Source organism: Primulina huaijiensis, chromosome 2 (assembly GCF_012295235.1).
Source record: "Primulina huaijiensis isolate GDHJ02 chromosome 2, ASM1229523v2, whole genome shotgun sequence".
NCBI classification, from domain to species: Eukaryota; Viridiplantae; Streptophyta; class Magnoliopsida; order Lamiales; family Gesneriaceae; genus Primulina; species Primulina huaijiensis.
In genome coordinates this window covers 32,146,802-32,159,970 of record NC_133307.1, presented here as the reverse complement: position 1 = coordinate 32,159,970, position 13,169 = coordinate 32,146,802, and the positions used below count along the sequence as shown (strand labels likewise).

The 13,169-nt window shown below is 33.1% G+C and overlaps 2 protein-coding genes and 1 pseudogene across 2 annotated transcripts; all 3 read left to right on the top strand.

The window, feature by feature from the left end:
* The first annotated feature begins 151 nt into the window (after positions 1-151).
* LOC140971777 (uncharacterized) lies at positions 152-705 on the top strand (annotated as a pseudogene).
* A 1,638-nt stretch (positions 706-2,343) lies between these two features.
* On the top strand, positions 2,344-4,902 carry LOC140971775 (GDSL esterase/lipase At5g03610-like). Its single transcript, XM_073434266.1, has 5 exons — positions 2,344-2,585; positions 2,682-2,909; positions 3,718-3,992; positions 4,154-4,460; positions 4,572-4,902. The coding sequence occupies exons 1-5, from the start codon at positions 2,528-2,530 to the stop codon at positions 4,781-4,783; spliced, it is 1,080 nt and encodes a 359-aa protein (XP_073290367.1). The 5' UTR covers positions 2,344-2,527; the 3' UTR covers positions 4,784-4,902.
* Positions 4,903-9,860: 4,958 nt separating this feature from the next.
* Positions 9,861-11,597, top strand: LOC140962073 (cytochrome P450 94C1-like). Its single transcript, XM_073420922.1, has one exon. The coding sequence runs from the start codon at positions 9,883-9,885 to the stop codon at positions 11,407-11,409; it is 1,527 nt and encodes a 508-aa protein (XP_073277023.1). The 5' UTR covers positions 9,861-9,882; the 3' UTR covers positions 11,410-11,597.
* Positions 11,598-13,169: the final 1,572 nt, after the last annotated feature.

Here is a 13,169-nt window from a genome sequence, read left to right as displayed (position 1 = left end):
AATTTATGCCAAAAATCCACAATTTCCTTCTCATTAACTGTTCAATTGGATTCTCTAATTGACAGGTACCGAACGCACTTAATGAAGCAGTTAAATTTAGCCGGAGTCAAAAGCACCCTCCCTCCTCACAGTCCAAGAGTCCTATATATACCAAAAGTCGGAAAATTATAGAAACAAAACACGAGAATTATATCGGAACGACGGTTTTTCATTGTTCAATCTCAGAGCCAACCATGTCTAGAGAAAATTCTTCGTCGGTGGCATTTGCAGAGGCAATTTCGTGGTCTGGTTCGTTGTTGGTTGCATTAATGTTGATATTGAGCAGCTTTGAGTCGAGCGAAAGAGGGGAGCTTTTGGCGCAGGAATCCCCGGAGTACGACGTATTGTTGGGGAGGCCATGCGATGAAATTTACGTCGTTAAGAGAAGGGGAGACACTGCAGACTATAAGCGAAAAGTGTGGGGATCCATATATAGTTGAGAAGAACCCGCATATTCATGACCCGGATGATGTGTTCCCGGGTCTGGTTATCAAGATCACGCCTTTAAAAGGTACACCACTTAAAAGTTAATTAGGGTCATAGGGAATATGCTCAGTTTTTTGTGAAAGAAAAATTTGATCGGAGGGAGCTTTTGTGTATAGTATTTCAAATGGAGTTGAGTCGAATATGCTCTCTTTGTAATCTAGTTATAATTCTCATCTTTTATACAAGTCCACAGTGTGGCTTCTTAGTCTATACTGGTATATATACAATTTTTTTTTATGTCATATACATATCCCCTTTATTTGGGCCTCCGGATAGATCAATTTCGACCCAAGAGGATACCGTTTAAAGAGATAATTATTACTGGACTAGGGCCTGAGAGGCCCAATTATTTGGGCCTTCTTAGCCGTAGACAAGTAGCATATGAAGTTTAAAAGCTTTGAATGAGAAAGAAGCAAACAAGCATTGGTTTGGTGACCCAGTTAAAAATAAATAAATATGTTTCTATTAATTTTTTAAAAGAAGAAAATATTTTGTGTGGATCATATATAACACATATAATGAATGATATAAAGTAATAATCCGAGTTGCCAAATAACATATCCATTTTTCATTCCAATTCATCGAAAATTATGGTATTTTGATCAAAATTCTAGATGATATATGGACAAAAGTCAACTATCCTGTTAATCGAACGTTTGCTCATTTAAATGTGCAAACTGTACAAATTATTAGTTTTAATTTTTAAATAATGAAAACTTGACCCAAAAAGAAAGAGAGATTAATAATGGAACTTTGACATTCCAAAAATCATAAAATTTCCATATATTTGCATTGATTCCCTTATATAAATTTTTTAAATCAATTTACAAGATGGCCCCATTTTGAAGATGTCAATGGAATATGGATGGCGGCTTTGTGGACGTGTTTACCAAGATGGCCGCATGCCTACATGTACAATGTGGGTTCCCTCAAAACAAATCGACCTCATGTAAACACAAATTATATCTTACTTGACCAATTCATTGTCATACACTAAAAATATGGAATCTTTAATCATTTTTATATTAGAATCTTTAATCATTTTTATATTAGATGTACTTTAACCATTATAAATATCTCCTTGCAATTTCGAAGCTACATTTCAAGAACAATAACATTGAAATCAGAAAGCAACTGTTCCATAATTAATTATAAACGGTAAAAACCAGCAAATCTAGAGCAAATTTTTATTCAATTATTGAGATCTAATTCGTTACACATTTATATATTATTGACCAAGTGCATGTGCAGATCATTAAAGTCTTCCAAACGGAAATTACCATTAAAAAGTTGACAGCCTGAATGAATCCTTCTTTTGGTACCTTTTGGAATTGATCACTCGCTTTTGGAATTGATCACTCGTGTGTGTGTGTGTGTGTGTGTGTGTGTGTGATATCTAAGGCATGGCGTCCATGAGTATCCCACCAACAAACGTCAAACATATAAAAATTATATATATATAAATATTTATACACGTATTGTTTTTTGCCCATGTATGGTGTATCAATTTAACTATTCCCAATTTAATAAATAAATTAATCACCTTCCTACTTTCAAATATAATGTGCCATGCACATATTTCATATCTGTGTGTGTGTGTATATATATATATATATATATATTATTAATAATAATAAAACATATTTATAGAATAAGATATATATACACGTATTCCATAAATGAAATAATAAAAATATATTTTATAATTGATCGACATTCTAAACTTTTTCCACTCCACCAGTTCGGTCAACCAAGTGAGAAACCAAATTTGACCAAACTTCTGATTTATAGTCACCTTTAGAGCAGCTCCTTGATGTTTTCATACTCATTATTAGAATGAAAAACCATTAAATATTTTCTTTTTTCCAAAATAAATTTCTTGCTTAACTTAATTATTTAATTCAGTGTGTGTATATATACCGTTGTCATATAAAATGTTCCATTTCATCCAACAATCTTTTTTCTTCTTCACAGCTCTACGTACGTGCCTAACATCTCTTTAATGGAGCTCTCTGCTATAATAATCTCCTTCTTCTGCTGCTGCTCTCTCATAACCTCAGGTACGAAATTCGATTTTGATTAATTATATATGATAAAAGTTTGATGCATGCTTTTTTCTTTAATGTCGATTTGTTCGTGTGATATAATGTGTGTAGGAGCACAAGGTTCAGCTCACCACCACCATGACGGCGGCCGCGGCAGCAGCCACGGTGGAGATTATGGCTTCAGACCCACAAAGCTGTTTGTGTTCGGAGACTCGTATGCAGATACAGGTAACGTCAGAAAAGCATTAGCTAGCTCGTGGAAGGTACCCTACGGAATCACTTTCCCGGGGAAGCCCGCCGGCCGGTTCTCCGACGGCCTGATTCTCACCGATTGCTTCGGTATGCGAGAAAATAATTGATTAATACGATTATATATTGACTTTCCGTAACAAAGATGTGACATTATAACATTTGTAGCATTATTTGGTGTCATTTTCTCTTTTTCTTTAATTTTCTCTTTTATTGGGATTGGCGGGCTGGTTGTGCACTTTATAACGAAACCCAAAAAAATAATAAATAAAATCTAGCCTAAGCATTGTTTGGTGGAGAACTTTGTTTCAAGTACATACACGAGTAGAATAGAAGCTAATTAAATGGAGAATTTAGAATTTCCCAACTAATTAAATACACACAAAAAATTGTGGTCGGAAATTAGTGTGAGTTAGCTCAAAGTCACAAATTTAATTCTTCCTATATATATTATAGAAGTTATGGCAGGCTCCCATTTTTTTAATATTTGAATATATCATAAGTAGCGATCTAGCCAGCCAACCTAATTAGACCTCATTTAATTTGTCAATTGTATGGTACTGATTAATTATTCGTCCCCCAACCTAATGCATTTAAATGACACAGCCTTTTCAGTTTGCATTTAAATGACACTACTTTTCCACATACACCGAATTATCGGGAAAAAGTGAGTACTAATTAATTAAGCTGGCAGTATGATCCATTATACTTTTACATGCAGTTTGATTGAAGTTGCAAGCACTAAACATTCAATTATCATAAATCTAAAATTAAATGTCTGCTAGAAATTAATATAAAAAAGTCATGTACGTAGTTTATTTACGTTTAATTATTTTCAGACATGCACATGCACGTCTAATTCTAAACATTTTTTTTAATAAAAGATTATGTTGTACAGCGAAATCCTTAGGACTGAAGACTCCAGTAGCCTACGCATGGAGGAAAATCGGGGCCAAAAAGCTGCGGTATGGGATGAACTTTGCGTACGGGGGCAGCGGTGTGTTCGATACGTTGTGGGATTTGCTACCAAACATGACCGCTCAGATCGATTTCTTCGAGAATCTCATGAATGAATCAGTGTACACAAAATGGGATTTGCAGTCGTCTGTTGTTCTAGTCTCTCTTGCAGGGAATGATTATGGTGCTTTTCTGCAGAACGGGGGCACTATCCAGGTAAAGTTATTACGCGCCGCTTATAATTATGAGTTGGTTGAGTTTCAGTTCTCAATAATATCTGCTGTCGGGATTATTTTATGTTTGAAAATTTCGACCAACTTTTGATTTTAGTCTTTTAACTCATCATCAACGTTTGGTTTTCATCTCCACGTACTCAGGGTTTACAAGCCTTTATCCCTCGAGTGGTGAATCAACTAGCTGTGAACCTAAAACGAATTACCGAACTCGGAGCAAGGAAAATAGTGGTGACCGCGTTGCAGCCGTTGGGCTGTCTCCCTCGCATGACTCAGCTGACTTCGTTCCAACAATGCAACGTTACACAGAACACCGCCGTCCAATTCCACAATCTTTTGTTGCGCCAAGCAGTCGCCAATTTGAATAACGAGACTAAACGATCCGACATATTTGTTCTTGATCTCTACAACTCTTTCACGACCGTTCTCGATCAGAAGAACGATTTGAAAGGTTTTAAATTAATCTCATACACATATTATGTTCTTTATATATTTATGTTTGAAATTAGATTTCTTACATGTCCAATGGATCATCTTATATAATATTGTTATTGGAAAGCAGAGAAGTCGAAGTTTGAATCTCCATTGAAGCCCTGCTGCGTGGGCACATGCGCAGGATGTTCCTGTGGCAGTGTGGATGAGAAAGGCACGAAATTGTACACAGTTTGCAGCGATCCAAAATCAGCATTTTTCTGGGATTCGTCGCATCCAACTCAGGCCGGATGGCGAGCGGTCTACACCACGTTGAAATCTAGTCTCGAACAATTTATTTAAGTTTGGCAATTATGCATGATTTATATTTATCGATTTTCAAATTATTTTTTCTGGTATTTAATTCATGGTTGTGAATTGATTCAAATAACTACCAGGTTGTTCAAATCAAAGTTTGAATAATAAGAATGCTAAACTCGAATTACGATCCAAAAGATAATATTCTATTCTGAGTATCAAATCGAACATAAAAAAACCGGGAATAAAGGGCGTCGGTCGCGGCGGAGGGGAGGAAGAAAAGAGAAAGATCCAAANTTAATGAAGAAAGATATAGGCTTTATTGGACTTTAATCCACGTCCTGTGAGACGAAAGGAACGGAAAGGAAAATGAACCCACGTATAGAGATAAAATGTCATACGATCAACAGAACACAAATTAATTATGAATTAAAAAGTAAAGTTCCAGTGGGGAAAAAAAAAGACTACAATAAAAAAAATACAAATTAGTCGACCTTGAATTGATCGACAACCGGTAAAAAAATATATATAAGTTATTCGGAATTAAAGCAATATTATATATATATGTTGGTATAAATCAACTTAAAGTTATAGTCAAATGTAATTAAAAAAAAATTCTATAACTGATTCCGTAAAAGTTTTAATATTTGGAACTTTTAATTTCGTTCTGACAACTCATACACACCAATATAAATTCATAACAATTTGACCAATAAATATTATATAAATTAGAAAATCATTTGGGACGATACGAGGAGTCATGAACTCATGATCTTAAATCTAATGCAATGTTCGTTCATTCGCGTTTTCCAGAATTTGAACTTTAAAAAGCAATGGACCAAAGAGGTCCACAAAAGCACCTGTAAAGTAATTTGATTTGACATCACGTCCGACAGAAAACAAAGGCCCATAAAAACCAAGAAAATACCTTTAAAAAACGGAATCCGCCACGCTACAGGATTAGATTAAAAAATGTGCCAGAATGATTCCGAGAAGGCAGAAACAAGCCTTTTCGGATTAAAACTTCATCAATAGGGAGCAACCTGAGGCGCAGATTGTATTAATTTGAATATAATATTTTGATGAAGTTTTTACACATGTTAGGACAGCAGAAGGATTGGATTGCATGTTAGCCCTGATCGATACATAGCTTCTTTGGCTTTCAAGAAACCAATTTATCTGATCCAAATTAATAAATAAGCCCGTCAATATTGTTCACTGTTTCCACAAGATTAACTAAGAATACATGATTTCTACCCTTAATTCAAAATTCAGGTGGAGTTTCATTTCCAGCTACACAAGGTTTGTAAAAAGAAAATTGCGAACATGATGAAAAATCAATCACAAAGATTACTCTTACAAATTATTGTTAAAGAAAAAAAAACTAAAAATTCTTTAAAAAACAGAGACTTAATTAAAATAATAATACTCATATCATATATAAGAAACGGTGAGATGTCGGGCGGATTTGGACAATCCATATAAATTTCAATTTACATTATGATCTTTCGATTTGAAATATTGTGCTATGCTTAGTTTATACCATGTGTTTATATTATCTCAATTTTTAACCATTACTTTATGCTTAAAACTATGTTTCGAGTGACCTTTTTTAAACACTGTCTTATGCCTAAAACAACGTGAGTCTTGACATTTTTTAAACACTGTCTTATGCCTAAAACAACGTGAGTCTTGACGTTATAAGGTAACAAATAGAACGTTAAACACAAAAACTTTTTTGAGAAAATTTCATATGTCAATTTTCTGAGACAAATATACTCCAAAAATATTATTTTTTTTATTGTAAATATAAGGAAGTTTGACTCGTCTCAAAAAAAATTAAAGATAGTTGATAATAATATATATTTGACCGAAATCAAGTATATAAGGTACTGATCCTCCTATTCAATAATAATTTGTATTTATAATGCATGGATATCAAGTAGCACACATCATATTAGATATTGGATAAAAATATAAAATTATTTCAAAATTATAATGTAATTATTTATGTCGTTAAACACGACAATAATTAGGAATTAAGGAACTAGCTACTTGACGATCACCACAATATTATGTGGACCTTCATGTCTGGTTCCAATATTCTAAACTAAACATGTGGGTTGATATTCCGAAAAATTGACATAAAAGTTTGAAATATAATGGGAGTAATCATATTTTTTTTATTTCTTTTTTAATATATCTTTTAAAGTTTTTAAGGGGAAATTAAATAAAACATTATTTATTTAAGAATTTTTTAATTTAACTTGGAGCTTAAAATTGAAATTTTCTCGATAAATTACATAAGACAGGACATAACAACAACCTCTCCCAAAAATGTTGATGGATCAACTAACATACCTTATAGAATAAAAACTTATATGTATCTTTTGATTTCCAAAATGAATTATGAGCCACAGTTAATTTTACAACGGGGGTGGCCGACAACTTTCATTATCGTGGGAGAATTAAGGGTGTGGTTTTCGTTTTTGGTTTTTTTAATTATCATATTAAAATAATAAATATCTACGTTATATATAAAATTTATACTTATTATATTATCAAATTTGAGATATCTAGAGTAAATAATTTTAACGTCTAAACATATATAAAACACGTGAAAAGTAGATTATTCACCCATTGATACCTCTGAAAATTTTTTTTAAAAAAAAAAAAACTTTAACAAAGACCACATCTTACAAGCTAATGTGTTCACGTGTTTCATATATTTTAATTATATAAGCTACCGACACCTCCTTAATCCTTGTACGTTTCCTACATGTATGATGTGGCTCCATTATTTTTTGTCGTGTTNTTTTTTATCGTTAATTTGCTCAATTTTGAGTTTTTTTCCACTAAGTTTTCAAAATTTGGATATTATATATTAATTTTTAATTTTGTTGATGTGACACAAAAAAATACTGATGTGATATTAAAAAATGTTGAAGTGACATAATTTTTTTTATTAAAATTGTCAAATATCGTATCAACAATTAGATCCAAATAGTTGAAAATAAAAAAATTAATCAAATTTCGAAAACTTTATTGACCAAAAAACCAAAATTGGACAAATTAGTTAACCAAAAAATATATTTTCTTATTTTTTTAATCAATTATTTCCTTATTAAAATATAGTACAAATGCGTTCCTGCTAAGAAAACATTCTTAATTAGAAAAGTAGAAATTGGACTAACAATTATAGTTATACGTACGCAGGTCTGAATATGCTACAAATCAGAAAAGATTTCTATACAAGTAATTTTTTTCTCTGGATTTAAATTTTTATAAACTCGTAGCTGCTGATTGAGGTGAAAAATTAGTGATAGTGGTCCTAACAAGCAAGGGTACAAAGCGTTGGAGAAATGAATAATTAAATGAAGAATGAAGAGTAGTGAATGAAAAAGGGAGTGAGAGTTGTCCCACATTGAAAAATTAGACAACCTTGATCATCCTTATAAGTTCCAAGTTGAGCTAAGAGTTGGGCTCCAAAGAGTACCAGAAGTTTTTAGATCGAGGAAGATTGGCCGGCGAGGTGTGGTCTTTGAATATTATTATTATTTTTGGAACAAACTTATTTGGGAAATAAATTTGTTAATAGAAGCATCCGCGTCGATGCGCGCAAGAACAGATGCATCCGAACAGAAGCACTCGTGAACACTTGGTTGGATAATGATAATCACATATTGGACCACATTAAAACTATATTGGATAATGATAATCACATATTGGACCNGGGAATATATTTGTAGTCCTAATATTATGTTATATATTTTTTGTCATATCGTCAATCAATTTACGATCTTAGTGAAATAATTTAATATTTTTTCTTAATTTTAACTATTTTTCACTGGGGTGCAACATCAGGCAAGCTACCAATGTCTAATGCTACACTAGAAATTCTCGATGACAGTCATCATTTTTCAGCGCGAGTCGCGACATCAATATTCTAGTGAAAAATGAGTAAAATTGGGGAAAAAAAAAAGCATATTAGTTAATTAGTGTATTAAGACTGAAATGGGAAAACTTATAAAATATAGGTACAAATACATGATTTGGTGTTTTATACATGTTATTTGTTGAAAGGTTCCGGACTGTGTTTAGCAGTAAATTTTAACTTTAGTTGAATACACGACATTTATATTTTTGAGTAGGTCTCTTGTGAGACGGTCTCATGAATTTTTATCTGTGAGACGGATCAACCCTACCGAAATTCACTATAAAAAGTAATACTTTTACATGGATGACCCAAATAAGATAATACTTTTAGCATAAAAAGTAATACTTTTTCATGGATGACCCATATAAGATATCTATCTCACAAAATACGACCCGTGAGACCGTTTCATACAAGTTTTTGCTTATATTTTTTTTAAAATAAATAAAATAAAGTTTAAAATATTTTTTCAATATAAATATACACTACAAAAAAAATGCCATACGACAACGGTTAAAATCCATTGTCGTAGTCCTTTTAAAACCATTGTTAAAGCTTTTGTTGTTAAAGGGTTCACTCAAAGACAACGGTTTTTCACCGTTGTTGTAGCTATAGTTTGCGACGCTTTTTCAAAAACCGTCACAAATAAAATTAGCGATGGTTTTTTCTTGATTTCCATCGTTAATATTTTCATTAAAATAAAAAAATTACTTTTAATAATTTAATAAATCTAAAAAAACTTATAATTTGACTATTCTAACAGTATTCATGATCTCAACTAACACTTAAACATTTACCAAAAATTAAAGCGAAAAAATTTACCCTAAATCGAAAGAAAAATTTTAAGTGTTGTGAAGTAGTAAAATCGTGTGAGAGAAAAAAAAATTTTAAGTGTTGTGAAGTGAGATGGAAGAAAATAGATCGAAAATACGGGTATTTATAGACATTTTGCGACGGTTATTTGTAAAACCGTCGCTAATAGAGACGGCTTTACTTATAACCGTCGCAATATTTAGCGACGGTTGTTCTAAAACCGTCGCTAATTTTAGCGCCGGTTTTACTAATTTAAAAAATACAACGATTTTAGTTTAAACTGTCGCTAAATTTAGCGACGGTTTTAAGCTCCTATTTTTTCCCCATTTCATTTCTCCTACTCCGTCCCTTTTCTTTCCACTACTGCCGTGTTCCTCATCCTGTTTAATTTCTGTCCATGGAGTTTTCATACTTTTCCTGGTTCCGGTCTTTTCATTATTCCTGGTTCTGTATCTTCTTATTTTCTTCTATATTCTTGTTCATATTTTTTCTTCCCTTTTTCATTTTTTACTTGCTCAAACTGAGGTTTTCTTGCAACTGTGAGATTTGTCAAGCTTACATGAAATCACAATGGACTGTCCAATTCACCAATCTCTGTGATTGGCACACATATTTACTTCAAAATTCTCCCACTAAAACCATTCATATCCATGTTCTTAATAACACAATCACAGCAAATCCGGATAATGTTGAATATATTCTTAAAACCAGGTTTGAAAATTTTCTCAAAGGAAAGCAGTTTTCTGCGATCTTGGGTGATTTCTTGGGTCGGGGAATTTTCAACGTTGATGGAGATTTATGGAGGTTTCAGAAGAGGATGGCAAGTCTTGAACTGGGCCGGGTCTCTGTTCGGGCTTATGCATTCGAAATTTTGAGTAAAGAAATTGATAGTAGATTGATACCACTGTTGGAGTCAGTTTCTGGTGGGAAAGATGAACTCGATTTACAGGGCGTTTTTCGTCAATTTTCATTCGATGTAATTTGCAGATTTTTATTTGGGTTAGACCCCAAGTGCTTTGAATTGTCGCTACCCTTGTCGAACTTCGCGCTTTCATTCGATTTGGCGTCGAAACTTTCTGCGGAACGAGCCTTGAATCTGTCCCCTATTGTTTGGAAGATCAAAAGACTGCTAAATATTGGCAGCGAGCAGAAGCTCCGGCAAGCAATCAGGATAGTAAACATGTTATCTCAAGAAGTCATCAGAAAAAGGAGAAAAATCGGGTTCTTGAATCAGAAAGATCTTCTGTCAAGATTCATGAGCACCAGCACCAATATAGACGAAAAATTCCTCCGCGATATTGTAATAAGCTTCCTCTTAGCTGGCCGTGACACGGTGGCTTCCACACTGACAAGTTTTTTCAGGCTGGTGGCCCATCACCCAGAAGTGGAAGCGGCAATGTTGGCAGAAGCTGATAAAATTATCGGCAAAAACATGGAGCTTCCAAGCTACGAACAAATCAAAGCACTCCATTTTTTGCATGCAGCAATTTATGAAAGCCTGAGATTGTATCCACCAGTTCAATTCGATTCAAAGTTCTGTTTGAAAGATGATCTGCTACCAGATGGAAGTTTCTTGAAGTATGGAACTAGGGTTACTTATCATCCCTACGCCATGGGTAGAATGGAAGAGATTTGGGGATCGGATTGCTTGGAATTCAAGCCAGAAAGATGGCTGAAAGATGGGATATTTCTCCAAGAAGACCCTTTTAGGTACCCAGTTTTCCAAGCTGGATATAGGGTTTGCTTAGGTCAAGAAATGGCACTCGTGGAGATCAAAAGCGTGGCGATTTCATTGTTGCTAAAATTTCATGTAAAGTTAGCCGATTCTCGACACACCATTCCTCGATTCTCTCCTGGTCTAACAACAACTTTTCGAGATGGTTTGCACGTTTTGATTCGATCTCGGAGTAGTGCACAACCCTAGTTAAAATTAAAATATCCTAAATATATATGTGGCACGTCATCAATCGATGATAAGTATGTGCACGTTGCTTAAATTATCACGTATTCGTTCGACCTGATCGCAATCATGATGCCCCGAATATTCTGTACCAGCTCGTTATTTTTAAGCAAATGTTTAAGCTGTGAAGATATAGTCCCAAGCGTGATGTTTCACAATACACATGCATATGTATCATCTAAACTCTTGTACGTAAGTGTATGTGTGCTTTCTTAACTACTTGGGGATTTACAAAAATTACTATCAGATCGTCTCACGAGACATGAATTCTATGAAACAGATCTCCTATCCGACTTTACCGATGAAAAAATGTTATTTTTTATACCAAAAATATTATTTTTTATTTCATACATAGACTAAGTCGGCTCGTCTCATGATGCCTAGTCCTTGTGATTTTATCAAGTTCTTTCATTTTGATAATAACTTTGTACCTTGATGGTCGGGGCTGCAGGTAACTTTAAGGTGTACGTCTGAATTTTATTCTCTCGGATTAAGATAGTATTGACATGCAATATTAATGTACTGCATTTAGTTCTATGCATGTGGGGGAAAAAACTTTAGTTCGATGGTTCTTTTTCAAAAACTTCCATAAAACTGTGTGTACGTAATATTTTTAATATATTTATTACATCATTTTTTCTGTCATATTTTAAAAGACTTTGTTGAATCACACGGCTTTTATAAAAATTCTAGCCCTATCCCTTTTTTAATATGTTTATTTTATTATATGAACGAATCTCATCATATTTTACACATNCTGAAAAAAATCTTAATCCAAAATAAGGAATCAAAAATTGAATTGTCAGAATTGCCATTCACTTGTGTTTTGTCTGGGCATCTTGTCTTCTAAATCTATCTTTCGAAAAATTTGTTATTTTTTTCCTTTTCTTTAAAAATGGCCAAAATAATGCTATCAAATATATATTGATTGTACATACAAACGAAAAGTGCATGGATCCGATGAATAACATAGGAGAATATTTTGCGACCCGACAGTAACTTTTACAACTCCGACACGGGAGGATTGAAGGTGGAGTGATACTACTATTCGTATCCCGGTTGAATGCTCAATTAGGTTTATCTATCTATTAATTAATGTTGTCCCATTTGGTTTGGCAAACCTAAATTTTAGGTCCCCTAATTCATTCGTGGGTAATAAAAAGTCAATATATATATATAAATTAATATTGTAGTATTATTTAAGCCACCCCACACGTGTTTAGAAATAATAACCCATAAACGGAAAGGGGTTGGTTGGACATATACCTGAACTCAACTAAATTTACTTATTCGCTCACTGTTAGATTTCGTTTTTAATTTTTATCATGTCAATTTTATTTCAAAGGAAAAATATATTAAAAATAGATACAACATTTTTTCATTTATTCACAAAATAATAATTACTATATTTGGCACATATTTATATATAAAAAATTATTCTAACAAATAATAATTACTATATTTGGCACATAACTTGAGTATCTCGAGTCACTAAATTGTGTCGACTTGTGCAGATAACTTTGGAATGATCAAGTAACATACTTCACATTGACGAATATTTTCTATTATTTAACAACAAAAGAATTGAAAAAATAAATCCAATAAATACTCAGATTGAAATCCCAAAATAAAGGAAGAGGAGGTCAAAGAGGCCGATTTAGGAATTCAGGAAATTAAATTATAAAAATGATATCATTGAAGTTGATCGCGACCAAATCTGGGCC